The 26,613-nt window shown below is 44.1% G+C and overlaps 2 protein-coding genes across 3 annotated transcripts in view; one reads left to right on the top strand and one right to left on the bottom strand.

The window, feature by feature from the left end:
- Positions 1 to 15,429, bottom strand: part of maptb (microtubule-associated protein tau b) — a 77,561-nt gene extending 62,132 nt beyond the window's left edge. The window contains exons 1-2 of one of the 2 annotated variants that reach the window (XM_063037104.1): positions 15,301 to 15,429; positions 225 to 335 (exon numbers count right to left, since the gene is read on the bottom strand). In XM_063037104.1, the coding sequence (XP_062893174.1) occupies positions 225 to 306 (82 nt within the window). In that variant the 5' untranslated portion in view covers positions 307 to 335; positions 15,301 to 15,429. Of the gene's footprint in view, positions 1 to 224; positions 441 to 15,300 lie in introns of those variants that run through there. The other variant, XM_063037103.1, reaches the window with a different exon arrangement.
- Positions 129 to 26,030, top strand: LOC134340489 (uncharacterized). Its single transcript, XM_063037799.1, has 3 exons — positions 129 to 593; positions 3,448 to 3,652; positions 25,913 to 26,030. Exons 1-2 carry the CDS (start codon positions 129 to 131, stop codon positions 3,640 to 3,642), a joined length of 660 nt encoding a protein of 219 aa, XP_062893869.1. The 3' UTR covers positions 3,643 to 3,652; positions 25,913 to 26,030.
- The last annotated feature ends 583 nt before the right edge of the window (positions 26,031 to 26,613 follow it).

The following is a 26,613-nucleotide window of genomic DNA, read 5'->3' as shown; positions in this document are numbered from 1 at the left end:
GACGGTGCAGGAACTCGGGGCGGGGCGGGTTCACGGTGCTGATGTGGGAGCAGGTGCGGGATCGCGTGCACGGTGCGGGAACTCGCCGATGGAAGCTGCCACGATGAGCGAGCGACTCCACCCACACGATGGGCAAGCGGCGGCCGCAGAAATGCGGCAAACCCGCAGTCACCGGGCGCACCCGCTGCTTTACTGGAAAATTCGGCGCCCTTTCCCACACTGACCTTTCGCCACCGGTTCATCCAGGGGTGCGACTACCCCGCCCGCGTTCTCCGCTTCAGCCCGCTGACTGTCCGCCGTCTCCATCGCCGCCACTGCTGCTCACTCACCACCGGCTGGGGGACGGAGGAGAGAGGCGCTATACCGGGGTCCTCATCTTACTGCGGATGACGGATCTCCGCTCCGCGGCTGCGACGCAGACTCGCCGCGCACACGCCCCTCGCGTGCGCAGCCCCGAGCGGGAGGGGCCGGGACCACCCCACTACCCCGCACCGAGACCCACCGTTCACTGCCCCGCCCGGACACTCTCCCCATACCAGGAGCTTTCACACCCACAGACCCCGGGGCTTCAGCTCTCCTTCCTGATGTTACTGGTGAGTGCTGATCGACAGCGCTGTCCACAACACACCGTGTGCAACCCTCAGCCTAGATCTGTCAGCAATGGATGGAGGAAGACTATGGGCATCACCCGGGTGGGATAGAGACGCAGACCAGCAGTGTATTGCTCGGAGAGCCCTGCCCGTGGAATAGGGAATTTCTACTGTGAATAAGGGATGCTGTTCCACACAAATTAGGGTAGTTGTGCACACAGACTGAGGTACAATTTTACACATACACACACACACACACACACACACTTCCACATAGAGTTACTGTTAAAATACGCACAATGAAGTCATGGAGTAATAGAGAACAAAAGTAGACCTTTGCCCCACCATGTCTACGCTGTCATTATATCTACCTAATCACCACCTCAGCAGGCAACCCATTCCTACTCCATCTACCCTCCATGTGAAAATCTCTCAGATCCGCTCTAAACTTCCAATCTCTCATCTTAAACCTATGCAACACACATAAAAAATCGTTAGTCCTGACGAAGGGTCTCGGCCCGAAACGTCGACTGTACCTCTTCCTAGAGATGCTGCCTGGCCTGCTGCGTTCACCAGCAATTTTGATGTGTGTTGCTTGAAATTCCAGCATCTGCAGATTGCCTCGTGTTTGCGATCTTAAAACTATACTCACTTGTCTTAGACACTTTTACCATGGGGAAAAATATAATTTATTCTCCCTCATAATTCTGTACACATCTCTCCAGTCCCTCAACCTTCTCTGCTTCAGTCCAGACTTTCATAACTGTCATGCTGAGGTAACTATCTGGAGAAACTCTGCACCCTCCCCAGTGCAGAAAAGAACTACATGGAAAACTCCAGGTATGCCCTAACCAGAAGTTCATAAAGTTGTGACATAAAATCTGAGCTCATATATTCTATGCTCCGACTAACAAGTGTACCTTCTTCACCGTCTACCTGTGCTGCCATTTTCATGGATCTATCGACTTGTACATCTCTTCGTGCTCTCTCTTGGACCCTACCGTTTACAGTGTATGTCCTACCCTGCCTTGACCTCCCAAAGTGCATCACTTGTCAGGATATTAATTTAATACTGTTCTGCCCAACCTTCCAACTAACCAATATACTGCTGTAGTCCTAGACAACCTATGACACCATTAATTGTTTTATCATCTGTATTCCCTTCATATTCACATCAAAGATCCCAGCACTAATTCTTTGGTACACTTCTGGTCACAGACCTCCCATCAGAAAATCAACCCTTCACCATCAGCTCTGCCTCCTACTGCCATGCCAATGTTGGATCTAATTTGCCATCTACCCAGCATCCTATGATCTCTAACCTTTTGCACCAGTCTACCATGCAGGACCATATCAAAGGTCTTTTTGAAGTCCATATAGACAACATTCATATGCTTAGTTAACTCCTCTAAAAATTAAATCTAGTTTGTGTAGCAGGAATTATGGAAAGCAAAGCAATGCTGACTGCCTCTGCCATTCCAAGTGAAGGTGAATCCAGTGCTTGAGATCTTTCTCCGATAATTTCCGTATCACTGATGTAAGACTCACCAGCATGTAGTTTCCTGGCTTAACCCTGTTGTTCTTCTTAAATAAAGAATAACATTTGCTGTCATCCAGTACCTCACCTGTGGCTGACGAGGATACTGAAATGTCTGTTCCTTGCCTTTGCACACACATCCCAAATGAGGTGGTGTTAACAAAGACCTTTTCTAAGGACAGAGTTGGCAATGGGAATACCTGTTTCAGGACACAATGTAACTTGCCGAATTAAGTTGACTAAATGTAACCAGGGCCTCATTGTTGACCTGGAAATTATGTTTGAGAGTTTGGCAAGGCAGCTTTGGTGGTATTTTTCCACCATACATGCTGGAAGTAGGTCAGGACTCAGAAGTACAAAAGGTGCAAAGATCACTGCTGTTTGTTATACCATGAGATTTATGCCTGGTCAGAGATCTTGATCTTCAGCCACACTTTTCCCTCAATTGGCCAAAGGCTGTGCTGGCAAATTGAAGGTGGTGACAGATTTCATCACTGACGTCTGCCTTTGATGTAGGGTGGCTCCTGAGATATGGGAAGTGGTCAATGTTTATCAGGGTCTCACTGTGAACCTTTATTATCAGAGGGAAGTGTGGTGCAGCAAGGGAAGACTTGCAGAAGGCCTACACTTTGTGGATGTTGAGCCCACCGTTGAGCACATTTACAAGGAGCACAGTCACAGGGAAACCGCATCCATCATTAAGGACCGCTGCCATACAGGCCATGCTCTCTTCTCGCTGCTGCCATCAGGAAGGAGGTCCAAGACCCACACCACCAGGTTCAGGAACAGTTGTTACTCTTCAATCAACAGTCTCTTGAACCAAAGGGGATAACTTCAATCACCCACCACTGAACTGATTCCACAATCTATGAACTCACTTTTAAGGACCTCCAACTCATGTTCTCAATATTCATTGCTTACTTATTTATTTACTTTTTGTATTTATGCAGTTTCTCGTCTTTTGCACATTGGTTGTTTGTCCGTCTCTATTGTGTGCATTTTTTCATTGATTCTATTGTGTTTCTTTATATTCACTGCAAATGCCCACAAGAAAACGAATCTTAGGGTTGTACATGGTGACATATATGTACTTTGATAATGTTTACTCTGAGCTCTTTGAACGTTGAGTGTCAGGCTCATCACTTCAATGAAACCATTGACAATGGCATGGAGCTCTGAGCACGATCATACACAAGTGCTCTCTGTATGCTGCACTTTGATCACCGAGGTTTGGGTGACTCTGGACAAACAGTTTCACATTGGTTCTGAAGATTTGCATTTTTCTTGGAGTTTTCACAATTGTGTCTACTGTGCATTTAGATCTGCGGAATCCACACTGTGATGCAGGGAGCAGCACATCCAGCCACTGGGAGAAGGTGGATGAAGGAGGCTTTGGCAATGACTTTCTCCTGGCAGCAATGGCAGATGAGGGACAGGAACCTGAGCGAGGATATCATCAGAGACCAGCCACACTGCTTGCAGAAAGTGAGGTGCCACAATAAGAGTAGTCGATAGTGGTAACCAGGTAAGTGATTGGTTTTCTTTCTATCTCTACTGCTCAGTCAAGCATTTAAAATTGAGGCACGTTAGTGGGTGCAAGATCAGTACTCCTTTAATACACTCATTCAACTATTTAATAACACTATTGAATTACAATGGACGGATGGAAAGGTGATAGGTTATGGATGCAACATGAGGGGGTTGGTGGACTCCATTTGGTAACAGTGACCATCATTGCAGTCAGTGTTAGGTCAGGGTAAATGAGCTGGAGTCTGAGGTCCAAACACTGTGACACATCAGGGAGGAGGAGAATTACCAGGATACAGTATTCTAGGACTTTTCAATAGGTCAAACCATAAATGAGGAAATATCTAGGGCACGTTTGAAGGGAACTGCAATTATCATGGGAGATTTTAATCAATGTTATAATTGGCTGAACCAAACTGGTAAGGCGAGAAGAAAAAATTATGGAAAATGTCAGGGATTGCTTCCTAAGAGAGTATGTTATGGAACTTATCTGGGAACAGGCTGTTTTAGATTTGGTTTTATGCAATAAGGATGGATTAATAAGTGAATTTGTGGTTAAAGATACCGGAGGTGGTAGTGACCACGATATGATAGAATTTCAAATGCAGTTTCAGGATTGAATGATCTTTCAAGAATCAATAGATTCTGGCATTGTACTGGATGACTGGAAAGTTGCAAATGTTACTCCGCTATTTAAGAAGGGTGGGAGGCAGCAGAAAGGAAACTATAGACCTGTTAGCCCGACATCAGTGGCTGGGAAGTTGTTGGAATCGATTGTTAGGGATGAGATTACGGAGTACCTGGAGGCACATAACAAGATAGGCCAAAGCCAGCATGGTTTCCAGCTTGGCTGGCACCAGGGCAGGAATGGATTCTCAATATTCCTGGATTTCAGTGCTTTAAAAGGGATAGAGAGGGCAGAAAAAGGGGAGGAGGGGTGGCATTACTGGTCAGGGATACCATTACAGCTACAGAAAGGGTGGGTAATGTAGCAGGATCCTCTTTTGAGTCAATATGGGTGGAAGTCAGGAACGGGAAGGGAGCAGTTACTCTATTGGGGGTATTCTATAGGCCCCCTGGTAGCAGCAGAGATACAGAGGAGCAGATTGGGAGGTAGATTTTGGAAAGGTGCAAACATAACAGGGTTGTTATCATGGGTGACTTTAACTTCCCTAATATTGATTGGCACCTGATTAGTTCCAAGGGTTTAGATGGGGCAGAATTTGTTAAGTGTGTCCAGGACGGATTCCTGTCACAGTAGGTGGACAGGCCGACCAGGGGAAATGCCATTCTAGATCTAGTACTAGGTAATGAACCGGGTCAGGTCACAGATCTCTCAGTGGGTGAGCATCTGGGGGACAGTGACCACCGCTCCCTGGCCTTTAGCATTATCATGGAAAAGGATAGAATCAAAGAGGACAGGAAAATTTTTAATTGGGAAAAGGCAAATTATGAGGCTATAAGGCTAGAACTTGCGGGTGTGAATTGGGATGATGTTTTTGCAGGGAAATGTACTATGCACATGTGGTCGATGTTTAGAGATCTCTTGCGGGATGTAAGGGATAAATTTGTCCCGGTGAGGAAGATAAAGAATGGTAGGGTGAAGGAACCATGGGTGACAAGTGAGGTGGAAAATCTAGTCAGGAGGAAGAAGGCAGCATATATGAGGTTTAGGAAGCAAGGATCAGATGGGTCTATTGAGGAATATAGGGAAGCAAGAAAGGAGCTTAAGAAGGGGCTGAGAAGAGCAAGAAGGGGGCATGAGAAGGCCTTGGCGAGTAGGGTAAAGGAAAACCCCAAGGCATTCTTCAATTATGTGAAGAACAAAAGGATGACAGGAGTGAAGGTAGGACCGATTAGAGATAAAGGTGGGAAGACGTGCCTGGAGGCTGTGGAAGTGAGCGAGGTCCTCAATGAATACTTCTCTTCGGTATTCACCAATGAGAGGGAACTTGATGATGGTGAGGACAATATGAGTGAGGTTGATGTTCTGGAGCATGCTGGTATTAAGGGAGAGGAGGTGTTGGAGTTGTTAAAATACATTAGGACAGATAAGTCCCCAGGGCCTGACGGAATATTCCCCAGGCTGCTCCACGAGGCGAGAGAAGAGATTGCTGAGCCTCTGGCTAGGATCTTTATGTCCTCGTTGTCCATGGGAATGGTACCGGAGGATTGGAGGGAGGCAAATGTTGTTCCCTTGTTCAAAAAAGGTAGTAGGGATAGTCCGGGTAATTATAGACCAGTGAGCCTTACGTCTGTGGTGGGAAAGCTGTTGGAAAAAATTCTTAGAGATAGGATCTATAGGCATTTAGAGAATCATGGTCTGATCAGGGACAGTCAGCATGGCTTTGTGAAGGGCAGATCGTGTCTAACAAGCCTGATAGAGTTCTTTGAGGAGGTGACCAGGCATATAGATGAGGGTAGTGCAGTGGATGTGATCTATATGGATTTTAGTAAGGCATTTGACAAGGTTCCACACGGTAGGCTTATTCAGAAAGTTAGAAGGCATGGGATCCAGGGAAGTTTGGCCAGGTGGATTCAGAATTGGCTTGCCTGCAGAAGGCAGAGGGTAGTGGTGGAGGGAGTACATTCAGATTGGAGGATTGTGACTAGTGGTGTCCCACAAGGATCTGTTCTGGGACCTCTACTTTTCGTGATTTTTATTAACGACCTGGATGTTGGGGTAGAAGGGTGGGTTGGCAAGTTTGCAGACGACAAAGGTTGGTGGTGTTGTAGATAGTGTAGAGGATTGTCAAAGATTGCAGAGAGACATTGATAGGATGCAGAAGTGGGCTGAGAAGTGGCAGATGGAGTTCAACCCGGAGAAGTGTGAGGTGGTACACTTTGGAAGGACAAACTCCAAGGCAGGGTACAAAGTAAATGGCAGGATACTTGGTAGTGTGGAGGAGCAGAGGGATCTCGGGGTACATGTCCACAGATCCCTGAAAGTTGCCTCACAGGTGGATAGGGTAGTTAAGAAAGCTTATGGGGTGTTAGCTTTCATAAGTCGAGGGATAGAATTTAAGAGTCGCGATGTAATGATGCAGCTCTGTAAAACTCTGGTTAGGCCACACTTGGAGTATTGTGTCCAGTTCTGGTCACCTCACTATAGGAAGGATGTGGAAACATTGGAAAGGGTACAGAGGAGATTTACCAGGATGTTGCCTGGTTTAGAATGTATGCATTATGATCAGAGATTAAGGGAGCTAGGGCTTTACTCTTTGGAGAGAAGGAGGATGAGAGGAGACATGGTAGAGGTGTACAAGATAATAAGAGGAATAGATAGAGTGGATAGCCAGCGCCTCTTCCCCAGGGCACCACTGCTCAATACAAGAGGACATGGCTTTAAGGTAAGGGGTGAGAAGTTCAAGGGGGATATTAGAGGAAGTCTTTTCACTCAGAGAGTGGTTGGTGCGTGGAATGCACTGCCTGAGTCAGTGGTGGAGGCAGATACACTAGTGAAGTTGAAGAGACTACTAGACAGGTATATGGAGGAATTTAAGGTGGGGGCTTATATGGGAGGCAGGGTTTGAGGGTCGGCACAACATTGTGGGCCGAAGGGCCTGTACTGTGCTGTACTATTCTATGTTCTATGTTACTGAAAGGAAAGTCCTGCCTGAATAACCTACTGCAATTTTTGAGGAAATTACAAGCAGGGTAGACACAGGAAATGCAGTAGACATGGTGTACTTGGATTTTCAGAAGGTCTTTGACAAGGTGCTGCACATGAGGCTGCTTAGCAAGATAAGATCCCATGGAACTACAGGAGAGTTACTAGCATGGGTAGAGCATTGGCTGATCAGCAGAAAACAGAGAGTGGGAATAAAGGTTACCAGTGGAGTTCCACAGGGGTCGGTGTTCGGACTGCTGCTTTTTATGACGTATGTCAATGATTTGGACTATGATATTAATGGATTTGTGGCTAAATTTGCAGATGATACAAAGCTAAGTAGGAGAGCGAGTAATGTTGAGGAAACAGAGAGCCTGCAGAGAGACTTAAATAGTTTAGGGAAATGGGAAAAGAAATGGCAAGTGAAATACAATATTGGAAAGTGTATGGTCATGCACTTTGGTGGAAGAAATAAATGGGCAGAACTATTATTATGCAGAGATGCAAAGGGGCTTGGGAGTCCTCGTGCAGGATACCCTTCAGGTTAACCTCCAGGTTGAGTCAGTTGTGAAGAAGGCGAATGCAATGTTGACATTCATTTCTAAAGGTATAGAATATAAGAGCAGGGATGTGATGTTGAGGCTCTATAAGGCACTCGTGAGATCACACTTGGAGTATTGTGTGCAGTTTTGGGCTCCTTATTTTAGAAAGGATATACTGACATTGGAGAGGGTTCAGAGAAGATTCACGAGAATGATTCCAGGAATGAGAGGGTTACTGTATGAGGAACGTCTGGCAGCTCTTGGGCTGTATTCCCTGGAGTTCAGGAGAATGAGGGGAGATCTCATATAAACATTCTGAATGTTAAAAGGCCTGGACAGGTTAGATATGGCAAAGTTATTTCCCATGGTGGAGGATTCTAGGACAAGAGGACACGACTTCAGGATTGAAGGACGTCCTTCTAGAACTGAGATGCGGAGAAATTACTTTAGTCAGAGGGTGGTAAATCTGTGGAACTTGTTGCCACGAGCGGCTGTGGAGGCCAAGTCAATGGGTGCATTTAAGGCAGAGATAGATAGGTTCTTGATTAGCCAGGATAACAGAGGGTATGGGAAGAAGGCAGGGGAGTGGGGATGACTGGAAGAATTGGATCAGCCCATGATTGAATGGTGGAGCAGACTCGATGGGCTGAATAGCCTACTTCTGCTCCTATGTTTTATGGTCTTATGAACACTGTCGGTCCATAACCAGTGACTTCAATCTAAATAAGGACAATTCTAATGGTGTGTGGGCTGGGTTGTCTAAGGTGGACTGGGTAGATGGGCCAGTAAAGGGATGATGGCAAGTATTCAAACAGCTGGTCTGTAATGCTCAAGAAGAGTTTATCCCAATCACAAAGAGAGATTGTATGAAAAAAGAGACACAATCCGTAGTTAATAAAGAACCTCAAGAGCAAAGTTACATTGAAAACAAGAGTGTACAAAATGGCATGGGCTGGAGGTAGAGCAGAGGACTGGACGTTTTTAGGATCCAGCAGCAGAAAACCCAAAAAAAAACTGTTGAAGGGAGAAAATTAATTTTAAGAGAAAAGTTGTATAAAAACATTTAGTTAGGGGTTCTTTGGGTATATGTAAGAAGTGGGTGACTAAGGTAAATGTGGAGAAAAAGGCTGGTGAATAAATAACATTAAACAAAAAAATGACAATTTGCTTTTTACATCAGTTTTCACCGTAGGTAATATCCCTAAGATATCAAACAAGTTAATTTCAACAACGTGATAGAACTTAGGAAAATTACAATTACAAGCAATAAAGAATTGTAGAAGCTCAGGGTATAGGAGGACAAGTCGTCAGGACGTGATGGATTGCATGCTACATTGGTGCAGAGGTAGAAAATTTCATAACTCACTAAACTCCAGGAGCATACCAGAAGTTTGGAAAATAGCCGTTGTGACTCCTGGCTGAAGACATGGTGCAGGAGGGAGGGCTTCAGACTTATAGATAATTGGGCAGTTTTCCAGGGAAGATAGGACCTGTTCTGGTGGGACGGTCTACTTCTGAACTGGAGGGGACAAATATTCTTGCAGGTAGATTTGCTAGAGAGGCTCCAGTGGATTTAAACTGGATACAAGAGGGGAGGGGAACCAGAGTGTAGAAACAGATGTAGGGGAGAAGGAAGAAAAAGAAAATAGTAAAGTTGTTTGCAACATTAGTGATAAACAGAGAGTAAGAGGTGGAAAATTTCTTAAATGCATTTATTTTAATGTGAGGAGCATTATAAGAAAGGTGGATGACCTTAGAGCATAGATTGATACCTGGAAGTATGATGTTGTAGCTATTAGTGAAACATGGTTGCAGGAGGGGTGTGATTGGCAACTAAATATTCCTGGATTTCATTGCTTCAGGTGTGATAGAGTCGGAGGGACAAGAGGGGGAGGCGTTGCATTGCTTGTCAGAGAAAATATTACAGCAGTGCTCTGGCAGGATAGATTAGAGGGCTCATCTAGGGAGGCTATTTGGGTGGAATTGAGGAATGGGAAAGGTGTAGTAACACTTATAGGGGTGTATTATAGACTACCTAATGGGGAGCGAGAAGTGGAGGAACAAATTTGTAAGAAGATAGCAGATATTTGTAGTAAGCACAAGGTTGTGATTGTGGGAGATTTTAATTTTCCACACATAGACTTGGAAGCCCATACTGTAAAAGGGCTGGATGGTTTGGAGTTTGTAAAATGTGTGCAGGATAGTTTTTTTGCAGCAATACATAGAGGTACCAACTAGAGAAGGGGCAGTGTTGGATCTCCTGTTAGGGAATGAGATAGGTCAGGTGACGGAGGTATGTGTTGGGGAGCACTTCGGGTCCAGTGATCACAATGCCATTAGTTTCAATATAATTATGGAGAAGGATAGGTCTGGACCCAGAGTTGAGATTTTTGATTGGAGAAAGGCTAACTTTGAGGAGATGCAAAAGGATTTAGAAGGAGTGGATTGGGGCAAATTGTTTTATGGGAAGGATGTAATAGAGAAATGGAGGTCATTTAAAGGTGAAATTTTGAGGGTACAGAATCTTTATGTTCCTGTTAGGTTGAAGGGAAAGGTTAAAAGTTTGAGAAAGCCATGGTTTCCAAGGGATATTGGAAACTTGGTTCGGAAAAAGAGAGATATCTACAATAAATATAGGCAGCATGGAGTAAATTAGGTGCTCGAGGAATATAAAGAATGTAAAAAGAACCTTAAGAAAGAAATTAGAAAAGCTAAAAGAAGATATGAAGTTGCTTTGGCAAATAAGATGAAAATAAATCCAAAGGGTTTCTACAGTTATATTAATAGCAAAAGGATAGCGAGGGATGAAATTGGTCCCTTAGAGAATCAGAGTGGATGGCTATGTGTGGAACCAAAAGAGATGGGGGAGATTTTGAACAATTTCTTTTCTTCGGTATTCACTAAGAAGAAGGATATTGAATTGTGTAAGGTGAGGGAAACAGGTAGGGAAGTTATGGAAACTATGATGATTAAAGAAGAGGAAGTACTGGCACTTTCAAGGAATATAAAAGTGGGTAAGTCTCCGGGTCCAGACAGGATATTCCCTAGGACCTTGAGGGAAGTTAGTGTGGAAATAGCAGGGGCTCTGACAGAAATATTTCAAATGTCATTAGAAATGGGGATGGTGCCGGAGGATTGGCGTATTGCTCATGTTGTTCCATTGTTTAAAAAGGGTTCTAAGAGTAAACCTAGTAATTATCGGCCTGTGAGTTTAATGTCAGTGGTGGGTAAATTGATGGAAAGTATTCTTAGAGATGGTATATATAATCATCTGGATAAACAGGGTCTGATTAGGAACAGTCAACATGGATTTCTGCGTGGAAGATCATGTTTGACATACCTTATTGAATTTTTTGAAGCGGTTACTAGGAAAGTTGACGAGGGTAAGGCGGTAGATGTTGTCTATATGGACTTCAGTAAGACCTTTGACAAGTTTCCACAAGGAAGGTTAGTTAGGAAGGTTCAATCATTAGGTATTAATATTGAAGTAGTAAAATGGATTCAACAGTGGCTGGATGGGAGACACCAGAGAGTAGTGGTGGCTAACTGTTTATCAGATTGGAGGCCAGTGACTAGTGGTGTGCCTCAGTGATCTGTACTGGGTCCAATGTTGTTTGTCATATACATTAATGATCTGGATGATGGGGTGGTAAATTGGATTAGTAAGTATGCAGGATACTAAGATAGGTGGCGTTGTGGATAATGAGGTAGGTTTTCAAAGCTCTGCAGAGAGATTTATGCCAGTTAGAAGAGTGGGCTGAAAGATGGCAGATGGAGTTTAATGCTGATAAATGTGAGGTGCTACATTTTGGTAGGACTAATCAAAATAGGACATACATGATAAATGGTAGGGCATTGAAGAATGCAGTAGAACAGAGGGATCTAGGAATAATGGTACATAGTTCCCTGAAGGTGGAATCTCATGTGGATAGGGTGGTGAAGAAAACCTTTGGTATGCTGGCCTTTATAAATCAGAGCACTGAGTATAGGAGTTGGGATGTAATGTTAAAATTGTACAAGGCATTGGTAAGGCCAAATTTGGAGTATTGCGTACAGTTCTGGTCACCAAATTATAGGAAAGATGTCAACAAAATAGAAAGAGTACAAAAAAGATTTACTAGAATGTTACCTGCATTTCAGCACCTAAGTTACTGAGAAAGGTTGAACAAGTTAGGTCTTTATTCTTTGGAGCGTAGAAGGTTGAGGGGGAACTTAATAGAGGTATTTAAAATTATGAGGGGGATAGATAGAGTTGACGTGGATAGGCTTCTTCCATTGAGAGTAGGGGAGATTCGAACAAGAGGACATGAGTTGAGAGTTAGGGGCAAAAGTTTAGAGGTAACATGAGGGGGAACTTCTTTACTCAGAGAGTGGTAGCTGTGTGGAATGAGCTTCCAGCAGAAGTGGTTGAGGCAGGTTTGATATTGTCATTCAAAGTAAAATTAGATAGCTACATGGACAGGAAAGGAATGGAGGGTTATGGGCTGAGTGCAGGTTGGTGGGACTAGGTGAGAGTAAGCGTTTGGCATGGAAGAGATGGCCTGTTTCCATGCTGTAATTGTTATATGTTTATATATGGGCTCCCTTGTTCAAAAAATGGGACAAGACAGAAGATGGAATGACTGACCAGTTAGTTTAACTGCTATGCTGGCAAGATGCTAGAGTTAATAATCAAAGATGAAATTGATCATCATTCAGGAAAGCTGAATATAATTCAACCTACTCAACATGGTTTTATGAAAGGTACATCATATTTAACAATTTTGTTTGAATTTTTTGAGGATGTAACAGTGTTGATAAAGGGAACCTGGAGATGTAGTGCATTTAGAATTCCAAAAGGCATTTGATAAGGTGACACATGAGAGGCTAGTGCATAAATTAAAAGCCCATGTTATTGGAGGAAGTGTGTTAGCATGTATTGAAAATTGGCTGTCTCATAGAAAACAGAGGTAGAATGAATTGGCCCTTTTCAGAATGCAAGGATGTAACTAATAGAATACCATAGGGGTCAGTTCCGGACCCACAGTTGTTCACTAATTACACATATGACCTGGAGAAGGGACACCATGTAAGTTTTCCAAATTTGCTGATGATATGAAGATAGGTGGAAAAGCATATTATAATAAGAATACTGTACTGTAATTCTGCAGTAGGATATAGGTGGATAGATTGAGGGGGCAACAGATTGGCGAATGGAGCTTAATATGGAGAAGCAGGAGGTTGAGAAAAGGAATCAAAAGGCATATCATTATTGATCTGGACTAAGTGAAGTACAGAGTACATTTTATTTATTTATTTATTTAGTTCGTGATACAGCGCAGAACAGGCCCTTTGAGCCACGGCGCCTTCGACCCTCGCCTAATCACGGGACAATTTACAATGACCAGTTAACCAACCCACTGGTACACCTTTGGACTGTGGGAGGAAACTGGAGCACCCGGAAGAAACCCACGCATTCCATGGGGAGGACGTACAGACTCCTTACAGAGGACACTGGAGAGGTACCCTTCACATTCACATGCAGAGGTTATGTTGCAATTGTACAAGATATTGGTGAGGCCTCATCTGTAATTATAGTTACAGTTTTGGTCCCTTTAGCTAAGAAAAAATAGTAACATTGGAGGCAGTACAAAGGAGATTGACCAGGCCAATTCCTAGGATAAGAGGGTTGCCCTACCAAGAGAGACTAAATAGTTAGCATCTGTAGTTTCTTGAAGTTGTGAAGAATGAGAACTTATTCAAACATACAAAATGTTAAGAGTTCTTGACAGGGTAGATGTTGGGATGTATTCACTAGTGGAAGAGTCTTGAGCAAGGAAGTATAACTACAAGATAGGAGTCAGTCATTTACAGCTGTGATATATGGAGATTTCTTCCAGCTTAGGGTGGCGAATCTGTGAATCTCTGAAATTCTCTGGCCCAAGCTGGATCATGATAAGTGGCTAAAGTGGAGATGGATAAATACTTGATTGAGAAGTCGAGAGGTATGGAGAAATGGCAGAGAAGAAGAAGCCAGCATAGATTGTCCATGACCATATTAAATGGTGGGGCAGGCTTGAAGGGCCAATGGTCTGCTCCTGCTGTGATCCTCTTGTTCTTTTCTATTCTGTGGTTATCACAGTCTGGCTTGTCTCCTTTCTTGAACACGGTCATAATTATGTCATCCCTGAGGTACCATGGTATATTCTCCTCTTCCCAAACGTGAGTTCCTCAAGGTTCTTCTGGATACTATCTGCTCTGGAGTCTTTTCATTAAAGTTGTGATTCTGGACTTACAGGTGAGGAGATCTTGAATTTTTTTTCCAATGGATGGTGACTGCCTCTCTATTCCTGCTGTGTCATCTTTATTCTTGTTCTCAGTGGGGTGAAGTTTGGGGTGCTCGGGCAGTTTATTGGCCCTGACAGCTATGTGCATGTCAAAAGTAGTCACCAGGTTGCTGGATGTCCTGTGGTCTCACTCCCTCCATCTGTTCTTTGGGTCCTGCGTTTGGACTTCTGCCTTCAGCTACCCATGGAGCTGTCACCCGAGTTGTGAGTTGTCATTGATTTTCCAATGCAAGAGCCCCTAATGATTGTGATTAATTGGATCTGCAATCTCCTGGTCATTCATTCCTTCATATATGTATGTGTCTGTATGTACTTGTATATAAAAAATGTGTGTGTCCTCACACACACAGGCTGTTACATAAACTGACCCTCACTGTGGGACAGTATCCTGGCAGTTAAAGTTACATTAAATGCTTCACACTGTATAAAATTCCACTGACAGTGCAGTACAGGTACAGTCACAGCACTGTCAGTTCCACAGTCACTGAATCAAACCTGTGTTCAGATCCACAGACACCTGTCCCCCAGTGGGGTAAAGTTCTACAAACACTGTCCCCCAAGGGGGTGAAGGTTCACAGATACTGTCTCCCAGTGGGGTAAAGTTCCACAAGCACTGTTCCCCACTGGGGGCAGTTCCACAGACGTCACAGAAGAACAAACTCACACACACAAACATACACTCACCGTTTGCATGGACCGTCCCTCACTGGGACACAGTTCCACAAGTATGTATTTCTCATCGTCTCACCGTATTAGCTAATTGGGTTTCCATGTATTACCTTGTCCATCTTCCATCCTCCAGTTGCTGGGTACATTTCTTCTACCATAGTTACACAAGCACAGGGGGAGGCTGGTGGGGAAGTCCCCAGTACTATATATATCCTACTGTATATATAACCTTATCACTGCCTTGTTGTGGAGTCCTGGTCCCACCCACTGTCAGCCCACAGGGCCTTGCCCTTCACCTGAGGGGTTGGTGCCCAGTTTACTGCAAGGACGAGGTAGCTTGACCCCCAGCTGGTGCACACTTGGCACCGGCTGAGTAACGACACACTCTGAATCTGGCCTGCTAAGGGAGATGGCTTTATTTGTGCTACCCACTGCACTGCCCACTTCTGTACAGCTTTAAAAACAAAACTGATCTGAGCAAACGGCAGGTAGTACTCACTCTGCGAGATAAGGCTTGGAGTGGGACCCTTGTGGAGCAAGAGCTTTCAGCAGGAGAAGGCCGCACAGTCAGACAGGCAAGGGGCTGGCAGTGCCGGGTAAGTGTCAGTGTAGAGCTGTGCCAAGCATTAGATAAGTATCTATTCTTGGCAGGGTTTGATTACAGGGAACAGGCCAGAGCTGCTGTCAGGTTGGATTTCAGGAGCAGAACTGTGTAAAGGTTGTCATGTTAAGGCAGCCAGTGGATAACAGCCCGAGGCAGTAGCAGAGGAATGGAATATGCAGATTCTGCTGCTGAGTGTCTGAGACCGCCCACAGCTCAGAGCCTGTGTATTCAGAGCCCTGCTGCCAGTCATTGAGGACACCATGCTGCTCTGCTTGTTCCTGGAGATGCTGCTGGGGGAGTGTACGTGGAGCCACAGGAGCGTTGAACATGCTGACTCACACTGGAAGCACACGGCTCTTACAAACGGGACCACATAGATGGCAGATAAACCAGACGGTCGGGTGACCAGGTTACATCACTCACTGGGCTGACCATTCCTTTTACATCTAGCTCTGTTCATGAGGCATTATTGGGCATTCAGTCCTGAAAGCAATAGTGAGCTTTCCTACAGATCACCGTTTCCCTGATACATTCCCCAGCAGCCAAGCGGGTGACAAGAGTTGCGAAGAAGGCATTTGGTACGCTTGCGTTCAGAGGCCAAGTATAAGTCATGATAATTTTTCAAAACTCGTTAGATTCTGGGCTAGTTCCTGAGGATTGGAGGGTGGCTAATGTAACCCCACTTTTTAAAAAAGGAGGGAGAGAGAAACCGGGGAGTTTTAGACCGGTTAGCCTAACGTCGGTGGTGGGGAAACTGCTGGAGTCAGTTATCAAGGATGTGATAACAGCACATTTGGAAAGCGGTGAAATGATCGGACAAAGTCAGCATGGATTTGTGAAAGGAAAATCATGTCTGACGAATCTCATAGAATTTTTTGAGGATGTAACTAGTAGAGTGGATAGGGGAGAACCAGTGGATGTGGTATATTTGGATTTTCAAAAGGCTTTTGACAAGGTCCCACACAGGAGATTAGTGTGCAAATTTAAAGCACACGGTATTAGGGGTAAGGTATTGGTGTGGGTGGAGAATTGGTTAGCAGACAGGAAGCAAAGAGTGGGAATAAACGGGACCTTTTCAGAATGGCAGGCGGTGACTAGTGGGGTACCGCAAGGCTCAGTGCTGGGACCCCAGTTGTTTACAATATATATTAATGACTTGGATGAGGGAATTAAATGCAGCATCTCCAAGTTTGCGGATGACACGAAGCTGGGTGGCAGTGTTAGCTGTGAGGAGGATGCTAAGAGGATGCAGGGTGACTTGGATAGGTTGGGTGAGTGGGCAAATTCATGGCAGATGCAATTTAATGTGGATAAATGTGAAGTTATCCACTTTGGTGGCAAAAACAGGAAAACAGATTATTATCTGAATGGTGGCCGATTAGGAAAAGGGGAGGTGCAACGAGACCTGGGTGTCATTATACACCAGTCATTGAAAGTGGGCATGCAGGTATAGCAGGCGGTGAAAAAGGCGAATGGTATGCTGGCATTTATAGCGAGAGGATTCGAGTACAGGAGCAGGGAGGTACTACTGCAGTTGTACAAGGCCTTGGTGAGACCACACCTGGATTATTGTGTGCAATTTTGGTCCCCTAATCTGAGGAAAGACATCCTTGCCATAGAGGGAGTACAAAGAAGGTTCACCAGATTGATTCCTGGGATGGCAGGACTTTCATATGAAGAAAGAGTGAATGAACTGGGCTTGTACTCGTTGGAATTTAGAAGATTGAGGGGGGATCTGATTGAAACGTACAAGATCCTAAAGGGATTGGACAGGCTAGATGCAGGAAGATTGTTCCCGATGTTGGGGAAGTCCAGAACGAGGGGCCACCGTTTGAGGATAGAGGGGAAGCCTTTTAGGACCGAGATTAGGAAAAACTTCTTCACACAGAGAGTGGTGAATCTGTGGAATTCTCTGCCACAGGAAACTGTTGAGGCCAGTTCATTGGCTATATTTAAGAGGGAGTTAGATATGGCCCTTGTGGTTACGGGGGTCAGGGGGTATGGAGGGAAGGCAGGTACAGGGTTCTGAGTTGGATGATCAGCCATGATCATAATAAATGGCGGTGCAGGCTCGAAGGGCCGAATGGCCTACTCCTGCACCTATTTTCTATGTTTCTATGATGTCATGTTAAAATCAGCTGTAAAAAAAATTGATTTGACGACAGTTAGAATATTGTATCCAGTTCTGGTCTCCACACTACAAGCAGATGTGGTAGCAGTACATAGAGTGCAGAAGTAATTTGTCGGGAATAGAGGTCTGTAGTTATGAAGAGAGCTGGATGGACCCCAGGGTGGGAATCCCTGGCTTAGAGGGAAACGGGCCAACTGAGACTAGCGTTGTTGACATGGACCAGTTGGGGCAAAATACCTGTTTCTGAGTTGTATTAGTTAATGACTCACAGTGACATTCTTTGTAAGTTTTACTGTATGTTGTCAATGAAAATTAACCTCTGACAAAGTACACACAAACAGATCCTCATGGGACATGAGCAACTCCAACACAAATATTAGTTGATTTTTCTTGGACTGTACATAGCCCCCCACCCCAAAATCACAATTCACACAATGAGGGGCCCATATTTAAATTTTGCACACTACTTGCCCTTTTAAGAAGAAAAATAATCATCTGGTGTAACATTTGTTACCTGTGTAACTGGGCTGCTGGTCGTGATATTCTGTGTAATCTTTCTAACTGCACTGCTGCTGCTAGTGTTGAACCAGGATATACTATATACTTTATTGTCGCCAAACAATCGATACTAGAATGTACAATTATCACAGCAATATTTGATTCTGTGCTTCCCACTCCCTGGATTAAAAATATTAAATATTAAAAATATTAAAAATTAGTAAATATTAAAAATTTAAATTATAAATCATAAATAGAAAATAGAAAAATGAAAAGTAAGGTAGTGCAAAAAAAATGAGAGGCAGGTCTGGATATTTGGAGGGTACAGCCCAGATCCAGGTCAGGTCTTATCACAGTTCGAAAGAAGCTGTTCCCAAATCTGGCTGTACGAGTCTTCAAGCTCCTGAGCCTTCCCCCGGAGGGAAGAGGGACGGAAAGTGTGTTGGCTGGGTGGGTCGTGTCCTTGATTATCCTGACAGCGTGCGGTGTAAAGTGAGTCCAAGGACAGAAGATTGGTTTGTGTGATGTGCTCGGCTGTGTTCACGATCTTCTGCAGCTTCTTCCGGTCTTGGACAGGACAACTTCCATACCAGGTTGTGATGTACCCTAGAAGAATGCTTTCTACGGTGCATCTATAAAAATTAGTGAGGGTTTTAGGGGACCGGCCAAATTTCTTTAGTTTTCTCAGGAAGTAAAGGTGCTGGTGGGCCTTCTTGGCAGTGGACTCTGCTTGGTTGGACCAAGTCAGGTCATTTGTGATATTGACCCCGAGGAACTTAAAGCTTTTGACCTGTTCCACTTGTGCATCACCGATGTAAATTGGGTTGTGCAGTCCGCTACTCCTTCTGAAGTTAACAACCAATTCTTTCGTCTTGCTGATGTTGAGGGATAGGTTATTGTCTTTGCACCATGCCACCAGGTTCTTAATTTCCTCTCTGTACTCAAACTCATCATTACCCGAGATACGGCCTACAATTGTTGTGTCATCAGCAAACTTATATATTGAGTTTGATGGAAACTTGGCTACAGCGTACAGTGAGTACAGCAGGGGGCTGAGTACACAGCCTTGTGGGGCACCGGTGCTTGGAGTGTTTGTAGAGGAGAGCTTGTCCCCTATTTTTACAGCCTGGGTCCTGTCTGTGAGGAAGTTGAAGATCCAGCTGCAGATCTGAATGCGAAGGCCCAGGTTCCGGAGCTTAGGAATCAGTTTATTTGGAATGATGGTATTAAAGGCAGAGCTGTAGTCAATGAAAAGGAGCCTTATGTATGTGTCTTTATTCTCCAGGTGTTCTAAGGAGGAATGTAGGGCCAGAGAGATGGCATCTGCCGTTGACCTGTTGCTCCGGTAGGCGAATTGCAAAGCGTGAAAGTTGACCGGTAGGCTGTGGTTGATGTGTGCCATAACCAATCTCTCGAAGCACTTCATAGCAATTGATGTCAGAGCCACAGGTCGATAGTCATTCAGGCATGCCACCTTGCTCTTCTTCGGCACTAGGATTATCGTTGCCTTCTTAAAACACGAGGGGATCTTAGACTGAAGCAAGGAGCAGTTGAAGATGTCAGCAAACACTCCAGCTAGCTCGCTTGCACAGGCCCGGAGAACCCATCCCGGGATGCCATCTGGGCCCGTCGCCTTCCTTGGATTTATCTTCAGGAAGGGCTTTCTAACGTCCTCCTCGGTGATGATGAATCTCGATGCCACCAGGTCCGGTTCATCCGGAGGGAGCGGGACGCTCCTATTCTGTTCGAATCTTGCATAGAAAATGTTAAGTTTGTCAGGAAGAGAAGCACCACAGTTATTGATATTCCCAGCCTTTTCTTTGCGCCCAGTGATCTCATTTAGACCCTGCCATAGTCTACTGGCATCCCTTTGGTTAGCCTGGGCTTCCAACTTGGCTCGATATTGCCTCTTGGCGCCCTTAATGGCTTTCCGGAGTTCACGCCTGGATTCCGTGTAGCGACTGGTATCCCCGGACCTAAAAGCCGCAGCTCTAGCCTTTAAAAGGGACTTGACCTCATAATTCATCCAAGGTTTCCGCTTAGGGAATACCCGGATCGTCTTGCGAGACACACAGTCCTCCATGCATTTCCAAATGAAGTCCGTGACAGCTGAGGCATACTCATCGAGGTTAGCTGCCGAGTCCATGAATATTAACCAGTTCACCGATTCAAAGCAGTCACAGAGGACCTCATCCGTTTCCTCTGTCCAACGCGGCACTACTTTTGACACTGTGACCTCCCGCTTCAGTTTCTGTTTGTAAGCCGGGAGGAGGAGTACGGCCTGATGGTCTGATTTTCCGAAGTGAAAAATATATATCTGGTGCCTTCATCTCCATTCTTCTCAGCAAGTTCTGTACCACCTCTTCAGTGTTTGGTGGACTTACCTCGGTGAAAGAGGAGCCCTGGTGGTATGTTGCTGCCAGGGTCAGGGTTATCTTAGATCAGGTTCACGACATTCTAAAGGGGGAGGGTGAACAGCCGGAAGTCGTGGTATATATTGGGACCAATGACATAGGTAGGAAAAGGGAAAAGAGAGATTATAGGGAGGTAGGGAGGTAGGCAGAAAGCTGAAAAGCAGGATCTTCAGTGTAGTAATCTCTGGATTGTAGCCTGTGCCATGTGTGAGTGAGGGTAAGGATGGGATGATTTGGCAGATGTATGCATGGCTGAGGAATTGGTGCAGGGGGCAGGGTTTCAGATTTCAGGATCATTGGGATCTCTTCTGAGGAAGGTACGACCTGTATAAAAGGGATGGGTTACACCTGAACCCAAGGGGGACCAATATCCTTGTGGGCAAGTTTGCTAGAGCTGTGGGAGAGGGTTCAAACAAGTTTGGCAGAAGGTGGGAACTGGAGTGATAGGGCTGAGGATTGGGCTATTGGTATACAAGTAGATACAGTGTGTAATGACACTGTGAGGAAGGACAGAAAGATGATAGGACAAAATTGCAGTCAGTTAGATGAGTTGCAGTGTAAAAAGGGTCAAAATCGAAAAGGGTGATAAATATAGGACTGAAGATGTTGTAGTTGAATGCACGCAGTATATGGTAGAATAAGGTAGATGATCTTGTAGTTCAGTTAGAGATTGGGAGGTGTGACATTGTGGGTATCACTGAGTCGTGGCTGAAAGAAGATCATAGTTGGGAGCTTAACATCCAAGAATACACATTGTATTGAAAGGACAGGCAGGTAGGTAGAGTGGGTGGCATGGCTCTGTTGGTTAAAAATGAAATCAAGTCTTTAGAAGGAGGTGACATAGCATTGGGGGATGCAGAATCCTTGTGGGTAGAGTTAAGAAACTGTAAGGGTAAAAAAACCCTGGTGGTAGTTACAGTATATACAGGCCTCTGACCAGTAGCCAGGATGTTGGTTACAAATTACAACAGGAGATAGGAAAGGCATGTAAAAAGGGCAATGTTGCGATAGACACGGGGGATTTCAATATACAAGTAGATTGGTGGAATCAGGTTGGTGTTGGATCCTAAGAGAGGGAATTTGTAGAATGCCTACAGGATGGCTTTTTAGAGCAGCTTGTGGTTGAGCCCACTAGAGGAACAGCAATTCTGGATTGGGTGTTGTGCAGTGATCCAGATTTGATTAGAGAGCTTAAGATAACGGAACTGTTTTAAGACAGTGATCATAATATGACAAAATTCACCTTGCAGTTTGAGAAGGAGAAGTTAAAGTCAGATGTATCAGTATTACAGTGGAGTAAAGGGAATTAGAGGCATGAGAGAGGAAATGGCCAAAATTAATTGGAAGGGCACACTGGCAGGGATGATGGCAGAACAGCAGTGGCTGGTGTTTGTGGGGGAGATTCAGAAGGCACAGGAAAGATACACCCCAAAAGTGAAGAAACATAGAACATAGAAACATAGAAAATCTACAGCACAATACAGGCCTTTTGGCCCACAATGCTGTGCTGAACATGTACTTATATTAGAAATTACCTTGGGTTACCCATAGCCCTCTATTTTTCGAAGCTCCATGTACCTGTCCAGGAGTCTCTTAAAAGAAGTATTCTAAAGGGAAGATGATGCAACTGTGGCTGACAAGGGAAGTCAAAGACAGCATAAAAGCAAAAGTGAAGGCAGATAATATAGCAATGATTATTGGGAAGGTAGCAGATTGGGAAGCTTTTAAAAACCAACAGAAGGCAACTAAAAAAAAACTCAGAGAGAAAAGATGATATATGAAGGCAAATAAGCCAATAATATAAAAGAACATACAGGAAGTTTTTCATATATAAGGAGTAAAAGAGAGACGAGAGTGGATGTCGGACCGCTGGAAGATGATGCTGGAGAAGCAGTATTGTGGGCAAAGAAATAGTGGAGGAACTTAAGAAGTATTTTGCATCAGTCTTCACTGTGGAAGGCACTAGCAGAATGCCAGAAATGCGAGAGTGTCAGGGGGAAGATGTGAGTGTCATTTCTATTACTAAGGAGAAGGGTCTTGGGAAACTGAAAGATCTGAAGGTAGACAAGTCACCTGGACCAGATGTCTACACCCCAGGGTTCTGAGAGAGGTGGCTGAAGAGATTGTGGTGACATTAGTAATGATCTTTCAAGAATCACTAGTTTCTGGAATGGTTCCTGAGGACTAGAAAATTGCAAATGTCTCTCCACTCTAAGAAGGGACAGAGGCAGAAGAAAGGAAATTATAGGCCACTTAGCCCGACTTCAGTGGTTGGAAAGATGTTGGAGTCTATTATTAAAGATGGGATTTCGGGGTACTTGGAGGCACATGGTAAAATAGGCTGCAGTCAGCATGGCTTTCTAAAGGAGAAATCTTGCCTTACAAATCTGTTGGAATTCTTTGTGGGAATAAGAAGCAGGATAGACAATGGAGAGTCAATGGATGTTGTTTACTTGGATTTTTAGAAGGCCTTTGACAAGGTGCCACACATGAGGCTGCTAAACAAAATAAGAGCCTGGAGTATTACTGGAAAGGTACGAGAATGGATAGAAGATTGGCTGACTAGCAGGAGGCAAAGAGTGGGAATAAAGGGAGCCTTTTCTGCTTGGCTACCAGTGACTAGTGATGTGCTGCAGGGGTTGGTGTTGGGACTGATTCTTTTCATGTTGTATATCAATGATTTGGATGAAGGAATTGATGGCATTGTGGTCAGGTTTGTGGATTTTACGAAGATAGGCGGAGGGTCAGGTAGTGTTGAGGAAGCAGAGAAGCTACAGAAGGACTCAGACGGATTAGGAGAATGGGCAAAGAAATGAAAAAATGGAATATAGTGTATGGAATTGTATAGTCATACACTTCGGCAGAAAGAATAAAGGCATAGACTATTTTGTAACTGGCAAGAAAATTCAAAAATCAGAGGTGCAGGTTTTCTTAAAGGTTAATTTGCAAGCTGATTTGGTGGTAAAGAATGCAAATGCAATGTTAATATTCATTTTGAGAGGACGAGAATACAAAATCAAGGATATACTCCGCATATCTTAACCCTTTCATTCCTGGGATCATTCTCGTGAACCTCTCAGTGTGTCAAGGGTTACAGGGAGAAGGCAGGAGAATGGGGTTGAGAGAGATAATAAATTAGCCATGATGGAATGGCAGAGCAGAGTCGATGGGCCAAATGGCCTAATTCTGCTCTTAGGTCATATGGTCTTATGAAGTATTTTCAATCACATGTTTTCCTACTCATGGTTTATATCCCATTGTTCACGTGTATGTCTAAATACCACTTAAATGTTGCTAACATATCTGCTTCCATCACCTCCCTTGGCAGTATTTTCTAGTTGCCTAGTTCTCTGTGTAATAAACCTTTTTTTTAAACTCCACCATCACCTCTAGTTTTTGACATTTCCACCCCGGGAAGAGACTAACTATCTACTGCTTTTATCCCACCTAAAATTTTATAAACTTCTATCAGGTCTCTCCTTGCTGTCTGAATAACTTCTCCTCTCTCACCCAGGTAAGATCCCCTTACAATCCTGCCAGGGCAGGAGGAAGAAACGGCTACAATAGTGGCATTTAAGAAGCATTTAGACAGGCCCATGAACAGGCAGGGAGTGAAGAGATGTACAGTTTAAGTCGGCACAGACATAGTGGGCTGAAGGGCCTGTTCCTGCAATATTGAACACACACACAGTCTGGCATATACTAGTGCTTCCACTGGAGTGGGTCATGTTGTGATGCCTGTAGCTCAGGGAGACCCTTGATCAACTATTACCTCAGTTGGCTCTTCCTTTACCAGATGAAACCACCATCAAGTCTCTTCAATCAAGGACTGGTTGGGAAGGAGAAGGGGAGATGTTTTATTCCAATTTATTTCATAAATCACTTGAACAGGAACAATCTCGGTGGGTTATGAACCAGGCAGCCTGCTCAGGAGAAAAAGAGTCACAAAGCAGGGCCTGAGATCCTCCATTGTGCATTCAGAGGCACTATGTGAACCACATGCTTCACCTAGGAAGTTTTCAATAGCTGTCAGTGACCCCCAGCATTTCTCCCCCGTTTGACATGCGCACTCTGGAATGGCTTCAGTGGCCTTGGCTCTTGCAGCTTGTGTAGCACCAGGTCAGTGGAGAAACCACAGGTACCCTTGGTATTCATTATGCGTCAATATTCTGTGCACAGTTCATCAGTGCATCAATCTATGGCAGCAACCTCTGGTTGTTCTGTCTGCAGTTACTTTCAACTCCAAAAAATTCCCCTTCTCAACACTTCCTCAACAATACATATATTGCCTTTAAGGTTGAGTTGGGGTGTTGCAGGAGCTGGGGAGCTGGAGGGCTTGAGTCAGGAGAGACTGGATAGACTGGGACACTTTTCCCTGGAGTGAAGGAGACTGAGAGGTGACCTTATAGAGGCTTATAAACTCACAAGGTGCATAAAAGAAGTGGATGGTGACAGTCTTTTTCTTAGGATTGGGGAGTCTAAAACCGGAGACATAGCTTCAGGTTTGTTGGGTGTTGGGGTAGATTTAAAGGGAACCTGAGGGCAAGTTTTTCCAGAGAGTGATGGGTATATGGAACAAGCTTCCAGAGGTGGCTACGGTTATGCTGTTTAAAGGATATTTACACAAGTGCATGGATAGGACAGGTTTAGAGGCATATGGGTCAAATGTAGGGACTAGTTTAGATGGGGCATCCTGGTCGGCATGGACTAGTTGGGCTGAAGTTTCTGTTTTCGTGCTGGACTCCAAGCATCATCATCTCTATGGTGGCCTGAAAGGCAATGGATTTGCACCCTGGGTAGATTGGAGTATGACTGTAACTTCCATGTGAACCAGTGTTAGGTGGGGAGTTAACTGCGAGTGCAATATGGAACTAGTTGATCTCGGTGAAGGCAGTGGCGTGGCTAAACCTGGGTGACGATGTCTGCTCAGGCTGGAATCCCACACAGTCCAATATTTCCAGCACTGGGAACGTACTGATGCACTCTCACACTCTAACCCATGCCACGAGCTCCTGTCCACAGTGAGGTCTCCACAGACCGGTCTGAGCTGACAGAACATTCATCCATCAGTTGTATTGTATCCTGCTGCTCTATTTTGTATTCTATTAGCTCTATGGCACCTTTCTTTCAGTTTAATGTTCTGCACCTATCTTGTCCAAAGTTGTTGTTATTATTTCTTTTTTCCTTTCTTTTCGTATTTGCACAGTTTGTTCTCTTTTGCACACTGGTTGTCCACCCTGTTGGTGTGGTCTTTCATTGATTCTATTATAGTTATTAGATTTATTGAGTATGCCCACAAGAAAATGAATCTCAGGGTTGTATATGGTGACATACATGTAATTAGATAATAAATTTACTTTGAACTTTGTTCTTTCTAATCATTCTTATGTACTTTTTGATGCTATTCATTACAACAGTATAGAGGCATGGTTACTGTATAGAGTACTTTTTGTGTATTTTACAGCCTATGGACATGAACGCAAGGACATTGGTATAAACAGAAGTTGTTGAATGTCCGAGACAGCCTTTATGTACAGTATATCGAAGGCTGCTAAAGTGTCAGGCAGCTCAGTGCATTTAAAAACCCACAGGGTGGCGCAGTGGTGCAGTAAGAAAGAGAAAAAATAAGTATCTGGGCTATCAACAAGCAAAGAAAAATAGATCATCGTGTGATAAAGGGAAATTTTTGACAGAATTTGCACCAAGGCTGAAGAAAGTCTACAGATGGAGCTCAATAATAAAAATATAACAAAGATAATAAACATTTTTGCTATACTTGTATTAATGTATTCTTTTGGCATAATATCTTGGTCTGAAGCTGATCTGGAAAATTTATGAAGAAAGATTAGAAAACACTATGTACACTCGAATACACTTAGATTAACACTACCTAGGACAGAAGGAGGAAGAGGAATAACACACACAAAAAATTTACACAACAGTCAGATAAAACTTCTAAGGATATATTTTCATTAATAAAAACAGGATTCAGCACTATTCAAGCATATGCAATTCATAGTCATATTCATACTTTATTGATCCCGGGGGAAATTGGTTTTCGTTACAGTTGCACCATAAATAATAAATAGTAATAGAAATAGTAATAGTAATATTACTATTAGTAAATAGTAATAGTCATGGAAATAATAAATAGTAATAGAATAG

This window comes from Mobula hypostoma, chromosome X1 (assembly GCF_963921235.1).
Source record: "Mobula hypostoma chromosome X1, sMobHyp1.1, whole genome shotgun sequence".
In the NCBI taxonomy this organism is placed as follows: domain Eukaryota; kingdom Metazoa; phylum Chordata; class Chondrichthyes; order Myliobatiformes; family Myliobatidae; genus Mobula; species Mobula hypostoma.
This window is presented reverse-complemented; position numbering and strand designations above follow the sequence as displayed.

What these genes read in the sequence shown, in the direction of transcription:
- LOC134340489 (XM_063037799.1), top strand. Translation starts at nt 129, where the DNA reads ATGGGCAAGCGGCGGCCGCAGAAATGCGGCAAACCCGCAGTCACCGGG. An exon ending in TCTCCTTCCTGATGTTACTG is followed by an intron (nt 594 to 3,447) that starts GTGAGTGCTGAT and finishes CTGTGCATTTAG; the next exon opens with ATCTGCGGAATCCACACTGT.